General features: G+C 43.9%; 1 protein-coding gene across 1 annotated transcript in view; it reads right to left on the minus strand.

The window, feature by feature from the left end:
- The window catches only part of REXO1 (REX1, RNA exonuclease 1 homolog (S. cerevisiae)), a gene marked incomplete at its 5' end in the record, with an annotated part of 41889 nt that extends 19782 nt beyond the window's left edge, over window positions 1-22107 (minus strand). Inside the window, 4 exons of the mRNA XM_010566625.1 lie at window positions 390-591; window positions 3013-3114; window positions 6488-8271; window positions 22098-22107. Of these exons, the coding sequence (XP_010564927.1) occupies window positions 390-591; window positions 3013-3114; window positions 6488-8271; window positions 22098-22107 (2098 nt within the window). The remainder of the gene's footprint in view (window positions 1-389; window positions 592-3012; window positions 3115-6487; window positions 8272-22097) is intronic.
- Window position 22108: the final 1 nt, after the last annotated feature.

The following is a 22108-nucleotide window of genomic DNA, read 5'->3' on the forward strand; positions in this document are numbered from 1 at the left end:
CTTCCAACTACAAAGGGATACCAATGAGTATTAATTAGTACTTCCCTCCTGTTCGTGCCACCTCTGAAAGCTTAAATGGAAGAAAGAATGAGGAGCAAGCACACTCCAAGGAAGAAACACAAAAAGAACAGGCTGAAGTGAGGGAGGCTGGATAAGACAGACAGGGGAATGAAGCTGTATGTCTAGCCTGTTGCTTTTCAGAACAGGATGGAATTTCCCAGGGGAAGGACCTTCCACTGGTCACTATCAGCAAAGATTCAAGTCATGGCCAATGCTTCACATCTCCTGATAGTTTCACATCTGCTCGTGAGAAATTTAAACATAAGGCAGTGTCTTTTAACAAGGGGGAGGACAGGACAGCATTATCACAAATAACACTGCTGGCTTACTTTGTTTGGCTGCTGCAGAAAGGGCTACATTTGGCACATGAGCAATCCTCTTCTTTTCTCCTGGCAAAGAAAGAGAGGCCTTTTGAACGGCCACAGCCAGCTGTGCCGCCTGCTGCTGAGCCAGCTGGATCCTCTGGTAACAGACCTCCTGAGCAGTGGGGGGACGGTACGGCCGGATTACGGGCTTGCTCGGGACCTCTGCCTGCACAGACAAAAAGGTTTTAAAGCCAGCATGCTCGCCTGCTCAGTCTCCACCCTCTGGCTTCCATTCACCCAAGAAAGGTCTCTTTTCCTCAACCCCTCTCTGTTAGCAAATACAGGTCTTTGAGAGAAGAAGATCCCAACCGTCCTCCAGGACAAAACATTTAGAGTCACCCACCAAAAACCACAACATTAATGATTTGCCCTCTGGCAAGACTTCCCAGCACTCTGACATGTTCCTAAATTGGTAGGTGGTATTTGAACTGCTTGTTTAATGGCATGATGTTTCCCACCACTGTGCCTAACCCTCTTCTGGACTCTGTCAATACTCCCAGCTCTAGTCTTGCACTAGAAAATGAATGTAGCCCCATGCTGCCTATGGCATGCTTCTTTAGTTTATATTGCAATGAAAAAGTGACCAACTATTCTCCATTCCCCTTTGCTACATGATGCTGAGTTTTACAGCTCTCTCCCTCTCTGTCTTTCCCATGCTGAAGAACCAGTGCCATCTACCCTTGCATTACAGCAGCTCCCCACCTCTCAGCAGCCTTATTTCAGGTCTCTAGTTCCTGTAACTGCTTAAAAGTCTCACATATATGTATTTATAGGATTAGAGCATTACATAAACTGAGCTCTGAATTTTAAACAGGCTGTCCCTGCCTACTTCTGGAGGCATTTCACTGCTTCAGCCGTTACTAGCACAAGTTACACATGCATTTTCTTTGATGTCCAAATTTGGGTTGCAGGAAAGGTGCCAGAAATTATGTCAGCAAAGAGAGAAGTTTTCTAGCAGCAGAAGTACAAGAGAAACAGCAGTAGTACAAACTTCTCCACACTACTTAATAACCTTTGAAATCTGAGAAACAGGCCTTCCCTCCTGATATTTCTTCACAGAAGGGTGCGCTCACACAGCCCATGTGTAACATGGTGGTTTTGAGACCGCAAATTGGGGGCAAACTGGCACCTCCTGCATTCCTGGTCTCTGATGCTGACACCAGCTTCTGGATACCAAACTGAGTGCAGTCAGCCCTTGAATTATAATTACAGACTTCCGAGCAGGACAGGACACTCATTTTCTGCCTCACCTTCAATTCCTTTCGCCCACCATTTCCCCTGGCAACCAAACTAGAACTCAGCTCCCCCCCCTTCTGCCTGCTCAGTCCTTGAGCTATAAATCACGAGCGAGACTGAGCAAATATTCAACTTGGAGGGATACAGCAAAGCACAGGCCTCGACTCTGCACGGAAAAGCCGCAGTTCAGGTCTTACGGCACCTCCTGAACAAACTTGGCAGCAGTGCCAAGCTGAGATACTCCAGGGAACGCACGTCCCAGTGCGTGCTCATGGCAGCTGCTGCTGAGCACACCAGATCGGCTGTGTTTGCCCATGCAATGGCTGTGCTGGGGCTCACATCTTTGGAAAGCATTTTGGGATTAGCTGTCACATTAAGAAAATGTATTTAAAGATTTGTACATGTCTAAAAGGTACCTATTTACAATAAATATTTGAGTTAATGAATTTCCAACCCATTTGCTTCAGTCTCTTATCTCTTCACTTTGGAAGAAAGGGCCCTTATCAAAACACATGAACTGGCTGAAGATATGTAGTTAAATAAAATGCACTGTATTGACCTCAGGGCTTCAAATTATTAAAAGCAAAGAAACCTTTTCTAGGCAGAGAGGAAAGGAAGAACAATTAATTTGGACTACCCAGCTCAAATCAGTGCTTAAGTCTCCACTCTTATCCTGCTGGAACATAAAACTGACTAATCTGTGCTCAGCACCTGGAGGGAAACACATTAAACCCTCAGAGAAAACATGAATTAAAATCCCAGTGAGAAAGAAATAAAAAAAATCAGAATGCCTTCCTTGCTTCTTTTTTTTATTCTTCTCCTCTGTATTTAAAGTATTTTCACAATTGTGAAAGAAGAGTATCAGACAAGATACTGTTGATATTTTGGCTGATTCAGCACAGGTATAAGGCAATGGTTTTAAACATCTGACAAAATTCCTACAGCTATCTTTTAGGTCCACAAGACAAAGAAAAGTACCATTAAACACAGACTGACCTTGTGTCCAGCTAATTTTTATCTAAGTGATTGAATGAAGCTATACTGTAGAAAAATGAACATCTCAATTTATCCAAATGAGTTACAAGGCACAGAATCCATTTATGCTTCTACAGTTTACCCTTCGTTTTATGAAAGTTTATTAGAGTTTTGCTGCCATTTGTAACAGATGCCTAACCATGTTTTTCAGAAATCAGAAAGGGGAGAAAAGAAAACTGACACAGATGGATTCCAGCACAAACAACTCATCCGCTACTGCCTGAACCTGGGATGACATCATTTTCTAGTGTTGTAACAGGACAAAAAATCCTCACTTTAAAGAATCTAAACTTTTGCTTCTAAAAGCTGCACTTACATTTCCTTGTTTGACGAGATGAGAGATCCTTCTTTTTTGGCCAGGAAACAAGGTAGTTAAATTATCTTCTGTCTTTTCTTCATTTCCTTCCTCTTTGGATAGCTGGAAAACAAAAGAACAAGCTTCCAAAATTGAATGGACTTGAAGATCCCTCTCAATGAGGAGATCTGAAAAATCTCCTTTTGGGTTAACAGAAAGTCTTTGTAGGTGGCAGGTGAGAACAACATGTGCTCAGCTGCTGAACTACTAAAATAAACCTTGTTTTGAACCCAAGAGCCACAAACAGCAGCATTACAGTTCTCCCCCAAGCAGTCGCTCCACAAGCTGTGCACTAGGCAGCACTGGCATGATTCAGGAGAGCCCCTACCTTCCACAAGAGACTTGAACACCCTTCTCCTGCCAGCCGCTCACACACGTCACCTTTCATGGCATTCTTAATATCCAGGGGGTCTGGGATTTGTTTTTAAGAACTTGGGAGCTGACTCATTTCTGCCCTTGTAGAACATGCTGCCAGAGCAGGTCCTGAAAACCTGCCTGACATCAAACCACGGTGCCCCACTCCACATTTAGGGAAATGTTTCTCTGCAGTTTTATCCACAGCCATATCTGCAGAAAGACTGCAGTAACAAACCCCCAGGTCACACACTTGTATGGCCAGAAACCCAGGAGGAAGTAACAGCACCTCTCCAGCTAAAGCTACTTCTGAATTAACATCTCAGACTTGCTCCCGGGGCAGGGGGGAAACCACCTTCGTATCTTCTTTGATTTTGACTCAGCTGTTCATTTATACAAAAAACACTTCACAAGTTTATTTTTCAAAACTATAGCTGCTCTCCAGTCAATCTTGCTTTCAGTTTTCCAACACAACCCCTGGCAAATCTCTGAGCAGAGACGAGCCTGACAATCTCTTGGAAATTCAGCAACAGAGCTGAGGGCTGGATTTGTGGATGAGCTCAGACTCCACTTAGGTTGAGCTTGTGTTCATCACCACAAGGGCATTCTGGATGAGCACTTTGCACTGAATCACTTTGCTCTCTAGGAACTCAGTAAGTCTGTTAATTCAGTTAAATCCTTAATAAACTCACTCACAAAGCGATCATGCCTGGTGGAAAAGTACCACACTGCCCACACATACCTTCCCTCTGGACTAGCACATTACCGAGATCAAACAACATGGGCTCCATCTACAAAATTATTCTGTAAACAAAAAAATTCCCTGTGACCAATCCCACCTGCCAGAAACACAGCGGGGAAGCAGGTACCTACTTACAAACACCCATCTGTCAAAGAAGAACCCCTCCGCTGCAATGCTTGTTTCTCCCTTTCCAAAACAGGGGGAAATTAAATTTCAGTGCAGGGATATAAGGTAAAGCACGTGCAAAGGAAACACACGTGGCTGCTGACAGCTCAACATTGCCACTCCATGCCAGAATTAACTGTTTGCAGTGAGTGGCAGCCCCTGGTTCAGCACTTTCTGAATTCAGCCCATTTTGAATCACCCCGTATTTGGAAAGCTCTAAGTGGATTAGTATTTCCCACTATAGATTGTATGCTCTTAAACTATTTTCACTTAAACTGGGCAATTTGGAGAAACAAAGCCAAAAATAAAGTGCTCTTTCTTAGCTGGGAATTATACTAAACACTGAAGAAAGAACAGCTGAATTTTAAACAAGCAAAATCAAGTAATGCTTAATAGTTCAGAAGAAAATCATTACACTGAACTGCTTTATATAGTTTCTCCTACCAAGGCATTTCATGAGTGTAAAAAAGGTCTTTACTTGTCAGCAACACAGACTTCTCTCCGAACAGATCGGGGATATTAGTGCAACAGAGAGTTCAGCAAAAAGCTTTAATAGTCCAGCTATTCTTTTCAAAAGATGAGCTCTCCTCCCCACGCTGCAGATCCCAGCTCACTTTGTCCTCCACATACAGATGGTCGTGAATGGAAGAATTTTGTTCATGGCCACTTCACTCACCCAATTCACAAAAGCCTGAAAACCAGCACCAATTTCTGATGCTGTTTTTAGAATAAAAATCAACAATCAATCATACCAGGAGAAACCGCCTCTCCACCATGCAGTTGCATGGCTCCTGCTGCACTCGCCCTGCCCCTCCTTCAGATCAGTAATCCCCAAAGGAGTCTTGCTGTGTTTGAAGGGGTCTAAACTGGAACACATTAGAAGCACTGGTGGTGTCCCAGTACCTCCATTATCTTTTGGATGCAGGATAGCTGCAGTTGAAGCCACTCAGTAATTCCTTGGATAGACACACTCACCCTTTGGTACCCCCTCTCCCCCAGCACACAGAAGGCACCTGATTTTTGTCACCTTGCCTCATTAAGCCTGCCAGGTAATACAGCTAACTTAGCAACCCCGATACCTCTGCACTGCAGTCAGATGTGCCAGATGGATAACGCTAGATACAAGTTTGGAGTGTTTTCTCAACATTGCCAAATTTGTCACCTTTTTCTTTTTTAAAGCTCTTTCCAATCCAATTCCCTGAACACCTGCTCTGTACACAAGCCAAATCATCCCAACCAGAAAACCTGGGCATGCTGGGTTTGACAGCAAGTCAAACAATCCTGCTCATGCACAGGCAACCGTTCCTGGGATCAAGGGTTTGCTCTTGCTGCCCAGTCAAACTCAGACGTCAGAAGATGAAGGATGAGTTTTGTCTGCTCCTACTTCCCTGCCTCAGATGCTGTTAGAGGATCACTGCCAGCAGCTGCTTTCTAGCCTTTTACACTTGCTCCCTTCTGTTTTAATCTTCAAAACTGAGGGTCTTGCATCCTCTGGGGAGCCCTCTGACCTCACAGTCACTGGGCAGAAGCCTTTTTATGTAAATGCTGTCTTGTTACCTCCTTATTCTGAAACCCCTTGTACCTTTTCAAGAAATTTTACCTTCCATTTCTTATTTGTGCCTACAAGGTATCCAGAGATCCTCATAAAATATCTGCAGTATGCATTTAAAATAGGAAACAGTAATGTGGGGAGTCTCCGAAGCATCCAGTGCCAGCTACATCAACTTACTTGCACCAACACATTGTCCTGGTTCTACCTGCCACTACATTCCTTAAACTATGCTGCAACAAGAAGGCATCACCCAGATTAGCAAGATTGGATTAGCTTTGAAACACCCACAACATACTCTCTGAAGCTTTTTCTCCAGCCATCCAGGCCACCATGGTTCTTAGGCTAGATAGAGAGAAAAGTAGCTGATAACCCTGAAAGCTAAAGGCCTTCCACACAAAAGGTAACTGAATCCTTACATTTCACAGCAGCTTTCAATCCTGCAGGTAAATTCAGGTGCAAACTCTTCAAAGCTCTCAGTCATGACAAGGATGAGGTTCTTCCAACATATGGAGTCTCCCTCTGTAGCCCTCTTCAGCTACTTGAAATAAGCAACACCACTAAACTAAACCAGAATCCTGTCACATTTAGAGGCGAGAGAACCAACCAACCTAAATCAGCATTACCTGTTTACCCAGCCTTCCCTTGTCTTCAGTTTTCACAACTGTAGATTCATTAAAAATCCTGAGACACTCTTCCATTGGATCTGACTCAAAGTCCAAGTCTTTCTCAAGAATGGAATAATCAATGTCATCAGATGTTGAGGAAGATGATGATGACTTTGACAATTTAGAGCGCTTCACTTTCTTTGTCTCTTCATTTTCACTCTCAGAGTCTGAACCACAGTCATCACCATCTGAGTCTGAGCTCACATCAAGTAACGTGGATGGCAAAGGCTGACCTTTCTCATCATCATCTCCACTCTCATCGCCGAACAGGTCAACATGACTCAAACTCTGCTGCTTCCGACCCTTCTTTGGATCTCCTTTTTCTGTAGAACTGACCTTTTCTTTCTTTCGCTCCAGTGCTGGAGTCTTGGTCCCTTTCTCTTTGTTTTTACGGCCAGAGGTTTCCTTACCATTTTTCACATCAACTGTTTTCATCTTGGAGTCCTTCTTGCTGCTCCCCACCTTCTCTGTGCTAGAGCCTTTGATCAAACCCTCACTCTTGCTTTTCCCTGAGCTACTGCTGGCAGACTTGGATTTTTCTTTCTTAAGCCCATCCACTTTTTCTGACTTCTGTTTTTCAGGTTTCTTTAAATTCCCATCGGTTTTCACTTTGACACTTTTATCTTTGCAGTTTTTCTCTTCATTCTTGATTTTTAATTTTTCTTCTTTCTTGAGCACTTTGTCTTTTTCTGTATTTTTACTTTTCTCCTTCTTACCAACCTCACTGAGGCCATGCGTTTTACTAAGGTCTGATTTCTTCCTTTTTGTTTTATCTTTTGAGTCTTTGCTTTTGTTTTCAATTTCCTGGTCATTCTTACCAGAACACAATTTCGCTGCTTTTGCATTCTTGTCTGATAAGTTTTTGGCAAGATTTTTCTGTGAACTTGAAACGTCTTCCATGCCATATCGCACTGCCACTTCTTTGTTATCCTGGGAAGCAAAGTCATCCAGTTTGGTGCTCTGCTCTTTTTTGGATAAGCCATCGTTTGACTCACTTTCAGAACCAGCTTTTGACTGTGAACTAGCAGAAGTTGGTTTATATTCCACATCAGCCTCATCTTCAGAGGAAGAGAACCTGGCACACACTTCATAGTCATCAAGTACTTCACAGAGCTTCTTTCGTGAAGGAGAGTAAGATTCTTCGTAACTAGACACCCTACCCCTTTTAGACCCTTTTGGCTCCTTTGTTGTGGCTTTGCTCAAAAGCCTGGCTGAATAATTTGAAAGTGGGTCATATTCCAAGTCTGTAGAAGGCTTAGAGTCATCAATCACATATTTATTGTTAGTGACAGTGCTACTGTATTTTTTATTCTGTACTACAGCCTTGGGAACATATTCCAGTGAGCTACCTTTAGATCTGGAAGTATCCAAAGTGTATTTACTTGACCGGCTAGCAGCAGCAAGAGGAGTAGGGTTGTAGTCCGAGTTATTATTAAAGTTGTAGCTACCTGGATTATACTCTAAGGAGGTAAATGAATCATTTTGTGTCCCAGCAGGTGACACAGGTGTATTCGAAATGAGCGAAGAGGCCTCTGAGGCACTGAACTCCTTTGTCGTTTCTAGCAGCTCCTCATACTTTTTCTGCTCTCTCTCAACTTCATTTTTGACTGCCTCAATGGCCTTGTTGACCAGCTCCAGCTCCAGAATACCAGGTGTCACATCTGTAATGTCAGCCAGAGTGCCATCCTCCACCTCCAGTGAGGGCCTCGGAAGTTCTGGATTGTAGGGATCATAGCCTCGTTCTGTAAAAGAGAAAGAAAAAATAATTTACTGCCAGGAATTTAGGCTAAATTTTCTTTGGAGTAAAATTTTTAAAAAGGTCTTTTTAAGGTCTGCTCTCATCAAAACCCAATACTACCAAAAGCCATGCTCTTGTCGCCACAGAATAAATGTTTGATACCAAAAGCCACCAGTGATGTTCTCTGGCCAGCGGCAGGTGTGTGGCTAGACTAGATTTTAGAAACTACTCCTGGGTCTTAAGGACTAAAGATCTATTAACAAAGTGGTTTTATTACTCATGGAAAAGCTCTATAAATTAAATATTCTTTGGGGCAAAGAATAATCACTGTATTAGGACCAAGAGGAGCTGAGTCTGCGCAGAATTATCTGCTTAATTCAGTGAAGCAACCAAGGGAGGAAAGAGGATTCCAGTATGAAAACTGTGGACTAGGTTCTCACTTATCAGTGCCAATGCCTAAAGCCCACTGAAGCCTCCAATATTCCTCAAAGCTCAGTACTTCTCATGGCAGTTGCAGGAAAACCAGTCTTATTTGGACTGACAAACTGCGTGCTACTAGTAAGAAAAAACTACAGGCACAAAGGCAACACAACTCAACCACACAGAACAACCACCAAGACAGGAATATTAAACAACCAGAACATTTCTCTTTTCCGACATTTGTCTTTTCAGACAAGTCCCTTCGGTGGCCTCTCTTACACAGACATTTCTAGGACTACAAGCAGAGGATACACTCTGACCATGCTGCACAGCTCTTCCGACCACAGCTCTACAGGAGTGCTTTTGGCAAGTGATGGTCCACCCTATGGAACTACATGGAAATGCCAAAGCAACCTGTCCAAGTGACAACTTACAACTGGAGAGTCCATTAAAGCTCATCTTGTAACGTTCATCTTGAAAAGGACATGGGAGCAGTTGTCACAAGCATAAACACTCTCTACTTTCTGCCATGGTATCCCAAACTCTCCCACCTACCTTTCCAACTCATAGTGAAAAGGAAAGGAAAAGGATGTCATTCACGCATGTGTGCAGAGTGACAGGCACCCTGCTTGTGAAAGCAGGCAGGAAAATAACTTCACCTTAAAAAATTAGACTAGTAATGGAGGAACCCAGTAATAAAAAGGTGACTGCATTTAGCAAGCTAACAGAAGCTACAGGTAAGTTAATGGCTGCTTTTTGACTTTGAACAGTTTTCAACCCTTGTTTTATCATAGTGTTTCTGGATGCTGATATTCCAGAGGAACTTTTTGTTCTTTGCTAGAAGGATAGTAGTAAAACTGGCTTTCCAACATGAATATGTAGAAGAAAAAAAACAATAAGCAGAGAGATAAAAGACAGGGAAAAAAAACACCTCTCAGGTCTAAGAGGGATGAAAGAATTTCTTGTAACAGCCAGAAATGAACAGTGTTTACAGGAGCTGTTTCTACCATTCTCACAAGACTGAGTTTTTCTTGGATTTTTTTTTTTTTTTGGAGAGGATCCATGAATGCACAGCTCCCTCTGGTAATAAGAAAAGAACCTGTCTAGCAGTTGGCAGAACTAGCCTCCAAGGAAGCAGAATAATAGAGACTGGGTTAAAATAAAGACAGTGGTTTCATAAAATACTTTTTACTCCCTCAGGTTTGCAAAGTTTTTTTCCAAACCAATTAGCTCCTGATTGAGCAGGGACTCTGGGCAATCATAGTATGGTGTCACCATCTTCCAAAGGACAGTCTGAGCTGTGCTCAGGACCAGAAATCTGTGGAAAAAGGAACAAGGTGATATATTTCTATAACTAGCTTCCCCTCCACCTATTGCAAAGTGCTTTACAACCAATATACCAAGAGCATTTCCGAAACTAGTGTCTGCTCTTCCTGATGCCCAGCACAGCTCACACCCTGAGGGAGAGAGGGAGGGAGAAGGTGGCAAAGCAGAGCATCTCAGCGGATAGTGTACATGTGACAGACTGATATCCAGAGCCTAGTTAGAAAAAGAAACCACGAAGAAATGCAGGTAACAAGGAAAAAACAGGAACAAACCTAGACGCAAACAGCACCAGCAGCATCAAGGCTAGTATATGTAAACAGATTATCAAAACAATTAGGTATAAATATTAGCCTAAGAGCTGAGGAACAACAGAGCCCTCCATACCCGCCACCTCATTTCTCACCACTTTGCGAAACGCCAACTCCATAGTGGTAGAGAAGACCAGTGCGGTGAAGTCTGGAGGAGTCAGATATTACCCTCTAACGCAAGATGGAGACCTAAAATTTAGCACAAGCATTGTTAAGGGAACAGCTGAAAGCCTGGTAATTTGTGCAGCAATAAGTATTAGGGGGCCTACAAGCAAACAGAGGCAAGAACACAGAGTCTGGATCTAAAGACTTGCCAGAACAAACACTACCACACACAAAAAACCCCAAACCCTAAACTACACAATACACAAAATACATCTTGTCTACACAGAAAAGCAAACTATTTTAAATACATCAGGATACAGAGAAAGTAGAAGACAATCTAAGTACAGACCTGGTGTCTAATTCTCTGCTGTTCATCTACAGTATAAAAATAATTTGCACATTTTCTTTCAGTGGAATGACCAGATGTAAAAATACATTGCAATCTCTGAGAATGCCAGCAGGCTTTGAGATATCGTCATAAAAGAGCTCTTTTGTAGGTGTGTAGGAGGCCTGATGGATTACCCAAGCGGCGCTGATCAAAGGCTACCTTTTCCATGAAAGAGACTTGTTTAAGTGGGCTCCGTGATACTAATCAGGACTGTCACCTTTAGCCATGATGCATTTGCGGATAATGTAGTGGAAACACAAGCAGAAGGGGATTTTTTTTTTTTTAATGTATCTACATACATACACACACACACATATATATGGACAGCCCTAAACACACAAGTCCCCAGAGTCAGAGAAATTAAATAGCCTATCTGAAATCAGGCCACCTTTTCAGATGCCTAATTATACTTCTAAGAACCTAGGACAGAAAAGGATCTCTGGGTGATTGAGCCCAGTGCCACACAGGCAGGCACCCAGCTACACCCACACACCCCTTCTTACAACCTGAATACGAGATTCAAACGCGTCTTCAGCTTCTGCATTTATTCCTCTCCATTTCAAATGCATTAGCGTCCATGGTGTAAAGAAAGATTACTACAAGATGAACTACACTGGTTTTGCTATTCTGATATACAAGATGTCTGCAGTATTTCTGCTGAAGCAAAATGAGTTAGAGGCACCACATAGTAAAATAACTCTTTTAGGATGGATGTCAAATTGAGACTTTATACTGTCCTTTGAGAATCGTGAGATAATGAGACTTAAGATGACAACTCCTTATAGGATTGTGAACTAAACTGCTGTCAGGACACTCTTTAAAATACAAACTATTTTAATAAATTAATATACCTCAGACATAATGAAATAGTCCTTCTGAGGCACAAAAAGGTGAAGTTAACATCAACACTACACCAAAGAAGTTATTAATAATTTACATAGGACCTCAGCAAACAATTTATTTAACCTAGAACTACTTTAGAATATACCAAAATTAACTGCACTTAAATCAGCCATTTCAGCCAAGTATACAAAAGCATAAAACAAGATTCTTTCAAAAAAACAAGCTGATTGTTTTTTTCCTGGTTACAGTCATGTTGGTTCTGGGAAACGATGCCTCAGTTCTGAGGTGGAGCTCTTTTATTACAGAGCTTCTAAAGCTAACGACTCCTTGCTGTACACTGGTCCTTCTAGTTTGTGCAACAGGCAAAGGCAGTAAACAAAGGCTGACATTAAATGAATAATGGGAGTACAAGGTCACCTGTTTGATGTTAAAACTTATTTTACAGTGAATCACTCTGGAGAAAAAGATGTCTCTTTTTTTCAAGCACCCTACCAGAACACATACTTCAGATGCTTTAAATACAGAAAAGCCCAGATGTATGACAGGTACTGGCGGTTGTAAACCTGCAGGTTTTGGAAGAGGAGTCAAGCTCTTCCATGCATGTGGGACATGGATGACAACTACCTTCCTTCCAGATATAACAGTTGCTAAGCAGCAACAGCTGCTGCTAAACAAAAGGGAGGCAAAAATTGGAAACTTTCAAATTTACGGCAATTAAGATCTCAAAATGGAAGGGTTTGCTGGCCAAGCTGCAGAGGGTCCAGCACAGGCCAAAAGACACCGAACATTTTCAAGACCCGCTGCTGAAGTCACCCATTTTCCTGGGTCACCTGGAGCTGGCAACAAGTGCATTCATTGGGAGATGGGGACAGTGAAAGCTGTTGGGAAACCTCTTTGGAGAAAAAAAAAAAAAAAAAAAAAGACATTTTTATTTTAACATCATCAGAACACCTTTGTTAGCTTAACAGCTTGCCTGTGTTTACAGTGCCAGTACTTAGTAAATGGACAACCTTTGCGATTACAGAAAAATTATCACCATTGGAAAATTATTTTAAGCTTTTCATTTAATGCTTCACAGAAGAGACAGTGGTTTCTCAAGAACAAAATGTTTCAAAAAGGCTTTACCAGCAGGCTGAGTTTTGCTACTGTACAGAATTAAACAGCGCAAAAGAAATGGCAGGTTTTGGCGCAGACCTCATTTGTGAGTACCCAAAGCAAATTTCCAACAATTAATTTAACAGTAATGTCCAACCACCTGGAAATAATTAACACTGAGATTTAAAATAGTACATTTCAAATAATTATTCAGAGTAAATGGGTTAGGAGGGCAGGTAAGAGGAGCTAAGAGAAATGTTTCAACTTTAAATATAACACTAGTCCTAATGATTTTTTTTTCGCACCTTCTTTCTCTTTTTAAATAGTGAATTTAATTATTAAAATTAAGTATTAAAAGCATAGATAACCTTGTCCTGGTCTAAGAACATCAGGGAAGCAAGGTTTGAGAGGTATTACAGCCAGTCTAGTCCAAGCTGGCCAATCCCTATGCACCCTACTCCTTGCATTTGTTACTCCATGACAGGTATTTGATGCCACAGCATCAAAGTACAACGTGAACCAACAAGGTCATTTCTTTAGTGGAAAAAAGGAAGCAAATATGAGAAAAGAGAGTCTTATATTAGCAAGGCTGAAAAAAGTTTGAACAGTCATCCATCACACTGCGGTATTTTTAAACCTGCTGTGACAAAGCCTGCTTAAGGTCAGGGTATGGTTTCACCAGATGTTGTCAGCCAACATAAGCACTCGGTGCCACCGAAGAACTGTCTCAGTGGACTGAACTGGTTGACCAGGGGGTTCACTGGAGGGTTTCACAACCATCATAGGGAGGGGTGGAACACACCGAGGGACAAGAGCAGCCAGACATCACCCTCGTACAAGCCATAAGCCATTTTCTCAGCTCAGCCACCTGAGACTGCTGACGTGCTGTGGCTGAAGAGGAGACACGGACCTGCCCGAGTGGGTTCAATCCAGCAAGGCAGCTGCTCCAACACAGGCCATGTCACTCCTAAGCAGGCAGCATTATCAGGGAACGACTCACTCGGGAAACTCACTGTGACAGGAGGACATTAGGGCACACCCCTCACAGCAGCTCAGACAGCAACATCCAGGGAAGCAGTACACACCTCCTAATTTTATTCAAGAAAAATCAACTTTGCATGGTTTTGTCTCTGGTGCAGCAGAAGATGCATCTAAAAGGTCCTCAAGCCTACTAAATATGGCAGCTTCACCCTTGTGATAGCCTCACAGACAGTTCTGGAGACTGTCCTGGACGCTAGGACTGCCACTCCTTCACACAGCAACACTAGTTAAATCCAAGGATGCAAAAGCCAGAACGAGACAGTCTGGCCCATGCAAAAGCCATCATTTACATTCCTCTACTGCCGCAGTGATTTATAGTCCCACCCGCCCTGGTGCTAAAACAACAGCGGTAGGCAAAGAGCACCAGAGGTGTGTCAAGATCTGTGATAAATGTAATGTTTTCCTAAGAGGAAATCACACCATTGGTACATTTCTCCCATAACCTAGGAAAGAACGTGAGAAAAAGAACTGGTGTATTTACCAGGACAGGGGCAGAAAGCAAAGGTTGGCACCCAAAATATCACGATTGCTCCCCATGCTGCTCTCCCGACCCCACAGCCTGTCATCACACAGGCTAGAAGGCGTCTCACCGTTTTAAAATCGATGATATATTAATCTGGATATTCAATGTTTGGATTCTTTGGAGATGACTTTCCACTCCCTTTCTCATTTTAGCTTTAAAGTTATTCCTCAATATACAAGAAAAGTTGAAACTCTGTTTGGGGGAAAAAAAAAAAATTAACAGAGACTTATTTTTTCTGTTTCTGAGAAAAAGACAGACCAGAAAACATTTCCACATCTCTTGTATAAGTGATGGGTAAAACTAAGGATCTACTCCAAAACTTAATTAGTTTTTTCAAAGAAGGCTACAACTTAGCTTTCAAAGCAGAAGAAAAAAAAGAAATACTTCAAGTATTCTGGTGTCTTCTTTTCTCTCTATTTAACTCCACCTTGAAAACTTACTTTGACCAGCATGGTCACAAGGAGTAACACTACTCCTCACCCACCAGTTCCTTAACTTTCCAGCCTTTCTCTTGCTTGCTCAAGATAAGTTACCTTCTCAACACCTGTCTTATTTCTTTAACTGTTTCGGGTGAAGAATTCCCATTTAAGGGAAAAAAAAACCCCAATAACCAGCAGTATTTCAATACAGTCACAACTGGAAACTTTGAAAAACAAAGTTAAAAACTAAAGAAAACCACCCTTCAAGCTATACTACATTTAAAAACTTCAGCTGTAACTTATGAAGGGCTAAAACAAAAACTTAAACTGGTTTTAAAACCTGTCCGGCTTTAGTTAACTCAAAAGCTGGAATTAATACTTTGCAGCTCCTTTACGACTCAGACACCTGCAGCTCCACAGACTTTTAACCAGCTATCCCAAAACACTCCCCGATTCTCAGCACAGATCCTCTTTAATAAAAAGGCGAGATCTCACAGGGAAATTAAAATCCTTGTGCAACTAAACCCTCCAAAGCAGAGCTAAGTTTTTTTGCATAGTCCATGTATTTCAGAGGCAGATGCAACCCTGAGGACCGAAGTCTCACATTAAATGAATGGCTAACACGTGAAAGCCTCTCTGGAGAAGGCACTTCTCTCGCAGCTGCTTCTTCACGTACTGCAACCCACACAAAAACACAAGTTCACTCCACAGTAAGTCAAAAACTTCAAAGAATTACCTGAGCTCCCCGCAGTTAATAAATATTGCAGATATTTGTTCATGCTGTACTTGAGGCTTTAAATATCTGCTTGGTACTGCTAAGACACTCCGGCAAAGGCTTATAGCACAATACCGCTGACCATGTGCTGACACAGCACTTTCTGGGCTGCAGAGATAATTAGGGCAGGACTTAACCAACCCAAAGTCCCGCCTTCACCCTCATTTACTCTCAAGTCGGATGAGGTTTTACTCAAGCATCTACAGGGGCTTTTTGACTGTTTTCTTCTTTCCTAGCACTACTACTATCATCTTGGGGGATTTTTTGACATCCTACTTTCCCCAATCCCCAGCTGTACACGTTGCTTTTTACTTGATTTGAGCAACACAAGTTGGCAAGCACAGCAGTTTCCCAAACAGCGATCCCCTTGTCCTGCCGGCCCCCCCCCCCAGCAGCATGCTCCCCAACTGGAGCCCAACACCACCCCACTTCTCCAGCACAACAACCTACGCTCAGTCCCAGTGGGGAAGGAGGCTGCAGGGCAGGGAGATGACCTGGCCCTGCTTGTTGGTGCGTGCCTGCCTGCAGCCCAGTGCTGCCGCCTCTCCGGTATTACATGAGCCCGCTGCCCCGGTGCCTCTGACCCCCCTCGTCCAGCACAGGGCAGCCCACGGAAAGCGATTTGGGAAATGCTGGACTAGTGAATTGTGCTTTCTGCTTCTCCAGCACTAACGCAGCACTGCAGTGTTTGACTAGAGGGAAAAAAAAACCAAAACCAGAGGAAGTGTTTAAATGTCAGGTAAGATATTCCACACTGAAGAGAGAAATCCTGTAAGAGCAGACAAAGGGCTCCTGTGGTGGGCAGAGAGGAGCATGGGGAGCTCACAAACACTGGCACTACTCTAGTGCCTTCAACACCCATGCAGGTCACTGCACCTTTAGCCTTCAAAATCCTTCCGGCTTGACAACAGAGAAGATTTGCTCCCACCTCCTGCTTTTCACAGGTCTGTAACTGGAGTGAGGAAGAGCCACGTGCAAGCTCAGGGCCAAGTCTCCCCACAGCCACACTTCCACTTGCAGAAAGACCAAAAATCAGAAGTGCCCTGTCACCCCACACCGAAATCCTGGGCAGCTGCACCTGCCCACCCACAGGAAACCTGCCATAACTGACAATTTAGTTAAATGACAAGAAATCCCTAACCACTGGAAAGCCATGACATTGATTTACATGAAAAGACACATCCTGACCTTACCATCAAGTGGGTTTTCTATTCTTCATTTCAAAACTCAGTTAAAAAAACATCCACTGGTGACATTTTGGTAATTACTGTCCTAAACACAAATGTGGGGGGAAAAAAGCAGTCTTGGCAATGCCCCCCACATGCAGTTCACGGACTAGAGCACCCAACACTGAACCACTCAATTTCCTTTCTTGGTGAAGAAATACTGAAGGCAGTTCATAAGTTTCCATTTCTACTCATTCAATTTCCCTGTAGGAAATACAGTAATAAAAGTTCTTTCCTACAAGAAGCTGATCTTGTACAACATCAACTACGGGAAGGAAAACACATCTGTAAAGACTTTTTTTTCATCCTTTCTACACATGGAGCGAACCTGCGCTGCAATATAAGTAGTACAAAGGCAATCCCAGACAGCACAGAGAGGCTGCTCCCACCAAACACAGCTGAGTTTAATGCGCAGTCCCCCAGCAATGTGCTGTATGAGGAACCTGACTGGCGAAAAAGACAACAGCCTTGATCCTATGGTGACACATGGGCTGAGGATGATTAAAGTTGGGTTTTACCGTTTGAAGAGCCTCTTTAGGTTTTACCAAGTATCATTTTGCACAGTGTTTTATATACAAGTCACAGCCATCCCACGTGGTTGCTTTTTGGCTGAAGACTTTGAAGAAGGGAGAGGTAAAGTGCCTTCCTGCATCAGTGACAGGATCAACAGAGTTAAAGCTGGGGAGATAAGCCCAAGGATTTCTCCACACCCGACCTGGGCCAACAGGAGTCAAACAGTGTTACAGTGGCTTACTTGCGGGCTGGGTAGTGTAAATCACAGAGAGGTGAAAAATTCCATCGCTGGACAGTACCACACAAACCCATCCAGTCACCTTTCAAAGATGCAATCTAGATTTAATCTGCAAAGCCTTGCCCATCCAAATAGAAAATCCACTGTGCTGGTTTTGGCTGTGATAGAGTTAACTTTCTTCATAGTTGCTAGTACAAGGCTGTGTTTTGGATTTGTGCTGGAAACAGTGTTGATAACACAGAGATGTTTTTGTTATTGCTGAGCAGTGCTTACAGAGTCAAGGCCTTTTCTGCTCCTTACCCCACCCCACCAGCGAGTTGGTTGGGGGTACACAAGAAGCTGAGAGGGGACACAGCTGGGACAGCTGACCCTGACTGACCGAAAGGATATTCCAGACCACAGGACATCATGCTCAGCATATAAAGCTGGGGGAAGAAGGAGGAAGGGGGGGAAATGTTCAGAGTGATGGGGTTTGTCTTCCCAAGTAACTGTTACATGTGATGGAGCCCTGCTTTCCTAGTGATGGCTGAACACCTGCCTGCTGATGGGAAGTTGTGAATGAATTCCTTATTTTGCTTTACTTATTAAACTGTCTTTATCTCAACCCACGAGTTTTCTCACTTTTACTCTTCTGATTCTCTCGCCCATCCCATCAGGGGGGAGTGGGCGAGCAGCTGTGTGGTGCTTAGTCGCCAGCTGGGGTTAAACCACGACACCACACAGCAAGAAAACCACTCCAGAAGCTTTGGACCATACAAGAAGACTGCTGAGCAACTGTCAGCATGCACCACTCCAGAATAAAGTATTTCAAGGCAGGGTGCTGAAAGCCTTGCTCTTCCCATCTCATGCTAACACAAGGATCAGAGCAGACAAAGAGGAATTCAGACCTCCAGACCTGGACACAGCTTTCTGCTCTGGGTTCAAATAACATCCACCTCCTAAGCATCTCCTGACAGCTACTATCAAACCCAGCAAACCAAAGAGCTGGTTTCCTTAAGATATTTATGAAGAGATGTATTATGCTTCTTTTATGTCTTTCAGCATACTCAGGACCTAGACTTTAAAGAGAGACCTATTTTTCTCCTCTACAGCTCTTGAAGAGACGCTTTTAGGACTGAAGGCAGTTCTTCCCTCCTACTTACACAGCACGCTTTCAAAGCACTTCACACACATTCAATAATCTTTTCATCCTGCTCTGAAGCAGGTGGGGTTTAGTCATTTTGTAGATGGAAAAAGCACTTCAGCCAAGTCAGGATTAGAATTTGCAATCTCCAGATTCCCAGTCCTGCACAGGCTCACATCCCATTTCTCAGCCCACGAACACTGCTGTGGAAATACCACATCAGTGCATGCTACCACCCCAGCACCCTCCTCAGTTTTCAGCCAGCCCTGAATTTCCACAAGCCTCCAGGTAGCCACACTTTTTTACCACGCAGGCAGATACTTGCAGTAAAGACACTGAAACAGATTTCCCACATGAAGTATCATACATTTCAGAACCCAGTTCAAACGTGTCCTACGGACCAGATGCATCACGCCAGTTCCCTCCTCACCCAACAAGTTTGTATTTACTGAGCTGCTTTCAGAGGGGAAGAAAAGGGAACGCCTGCCACATGCAAACAGCAGCAGCAGGAGGAAAACTCAGTCCTCCTGCTGCTGCTGATCTCCTAACAGGCATGGAGGCCTCTTCACCACTGTCTCCCAGTGGTTGGGACCACAAGAGCACTGTATGAAAAATAAGGATCATCTATTATGAACATCTGAACACTACGCTCCACAGAAAGTCTGGAACTGTGAGGGGGGCAAAGAAAAGGGAAACAGTGCTATGTCGCACTAATTCCCCTTTTCATCTCCTCTCTGCTCCACCTAGCACTTGTCCACAGCCTCCTCCCACCATGACCTGGCAAGGCCAGCTCGACTTCTCAGTTTTCAAAAGCTACTTTCAAGGCTATGAAAGATCCACTAAGAGTGTTGGGGTTACTGCCAGTCCTACAGTGATCCTCAAACACTGAAGTCAACATCAGCCTCGAATCAATATGCTTAGTATGCTGGTTCTTTAGATGTTATCCTTTTTTCTAGGCAGTATCCAAGAAAACACAGATCTGCATTGTAGCTCTTGGTGTAGATACCCACCTGCTTTGGCAAAAAAATTAGGCTTTTAAAGCTTATTTATTGAGCAATGAGATTAAATAGGTCAAATATGCCCAAGTGCACTGTTATAAGGCTACTTTAAAATAAGACAGGTAGTTTCACTGACAGGGAGCAACTTATGTTGGATCAAGAACCTGCTTTCAAGAAGATGGTTGCCTGGCTGCTAGCTAAACTACTACACCCTCTAGTGTAAATCTTAAATACATCCTTCCAGGCTAGACAAGCTTCAGACAGACAGAGGAAAAGACAGGAGCACTTCAACCCGAATCCTTCAGATGAAGCCGAGGCACAGCACTGCTTACAAAACAACTGCAAAAGCATCTTCTGCTCCTACAGAAATCAGGCACCTTACGCAACGCCGTTGAAGTCCTTTCTAAAAGACAGTGTTTTGCAGCAGGTTCATCGCTCATTTTCCATTTCTCAATCAAAATCAACATAGAAAAAAAATGGCTGAAGTCCAACACTAAGCTGAGGCAGAATTTTCAGATTCCTGGTTATGACACCCATGCTATGCATTAGATGCCAAGAGTTTGGGAAAGAGGGCAAGAACACACACTGAGCCAGCTGTGGGGAGTGGGAGGCAGCAGGCTGGAAGTTAAGCTTCATTATCCTGCTTCTTTTGCAAGTGGCAGACACTTCACCTAGGAAAACTAGACCCATGCTTATAGCTTTTGTTTTTCAAAAGCGAGAGCTTCTCTAAGAGTCATAATATAGTAAGCCGCTCTTACTCCCCAAAACACAGGGGTTTTTCCCCTGGGTCACTAACACATCCTAGCCAGGCCTAACAAGACATTTGGATAATTTCTTTCTTGTCATTTACGCTCAGCTCTTACATGAACACTTTTCAGCCAGTATTAGAAGCTGCACACACCTTCCAAGTGCAGCAGGAGGTTTTACTAAAGATGAACCTTCACTTCCCCATTTCGAAAATCAAAACCAGCACCAGCTTTTATTTAGTACAGCAGCATCTGTTTCAGGTGGCAGACCAAAATGAGCAAATCTAGTTCCAAAACTGACACTCTACAGATATTTAAAGACAAACAGGAATAGTACAGTGAAACATAATTATAATATCAAGCACCTAGAGGACCATCCTAAAGGGTTCTACGGAGCTTTTCAAATTCAAAATAACACCGAAAGAGGCAAAAACTTTTGTCTTTCTAATATGGTATCTGCCTGCCTGCGACAGCCCTGAGTACGCACGCTTCCTTTATTCTAAACTAAACCACAGTTGTGGTAAGTTGACCAGGTAGCCAGGAGACACGAAGAATTAATCATCTTCCAAACTTGTGAATAACCCAAAGTTAAGCAGGCACAGAAAAAACACAAGTCATGCTTTATTTTGACAACTTCTGCTTCAGGTTGTTAGAGACCATACATACTAGCAAGTATACCTAACTGAAATAACACAGCTTTAACAAAAATAAAGCAAGCAGCATTTTTTCTAGGGAAAAGAATGAAGGCTTTTCTCTCCAGATAAATAAGCAGATCAGCAAATAATGTGTGTAAGTAAAACAACACGAGTTGCTGGAAGAATGGAGGAGAACAATAGCTCACTAGCTTTTTTGTAGCCAAGCTTCATCTGAGAAACCTGGCAGCACTCCATGCCTTACTCAAGACCCTCAGAGGGAGGGGGCCCGGCTCACCGCAGCCCCCGCCCCACGACACCCCACTAGCAGGACCTGCCTCGCAGCACTGGACAAGAGAACACATCACCTCCAGCTCCCAAAGCCCATGCATCTCCTGAAGGGTTGTGATGGCACAGCAACTCTTAGCAAAGGTTTGAGTGAGAGACTGCCCTGACACCTCATTGCCACGTGAGCTGTGGTGCCTGGAGGGACAAAGAAAGGGATCAGAACAGAGCTGCCCTTCTGCAGCCTCCATCCTGGTGATGAGAGACAGGCTGACCTCAGGCAATCGGACATTTTGGAAAGCTGCTCCCCACCACCCCCCGTCAGATGGCAACTGTGGGATCCGACTGACGACGATGAGGAGGAGACACCCATCTCTCTCTCACCTGGAGGGGCAGAAAAGGCCCTTCAGACGCTCCTTTGGAGGCAACAAGAGGTGACACCGAAGGGCCCAGAGAGCACAAGCAAACACAAGAGCTCAGGGGCAAGCGGGACCCACCTGCCCCACCTGGATGGTACTGACAGACCCCCATGAGAACATCCCACTCGAGAGGGGCTTGAGGGGGAAACACCCGAGCCCTGGCAGCAGGTGGGGTTTAGAGGACTCGGAGGCAGATCCAGGCCCTGAAAGGCGGGCAGGCGTGAGAAGGAGAAAGGGCACGGGCCTGTCCTTGCCAGGGGGAGGACACGCTGCTGCCGGGGTGGGAGGCGGCGGGACCGCGGGGCGAGGGCGGCGCAGGGCCGGGAGCGGCCACAGCCCGGGGAGGGAAAGAGACGGGGGAAAGGGAAGGAGGTACCGCGCCCCGCCGGGCCGGGCCAGGGCCGTACCTGCGCCGTGG

Source organism: Haliaeetus leucocephalus, unplaced genomic scaffold (assembly GCF_000737465.1).
Source record: "Haliaeetus leucocephalus isolate CR32 unplaced genomic scaffold, Haliaeetus_leucocephalus-4.0 Scaffold215, whole genome shotgun sequence".
Lineage (NCBI taxonomy): Eukaryota > Metazoa > Chordata > Aves > Accipitriformes > Accipitridae > Haliaeetus > Haliaeetus leucocephalus.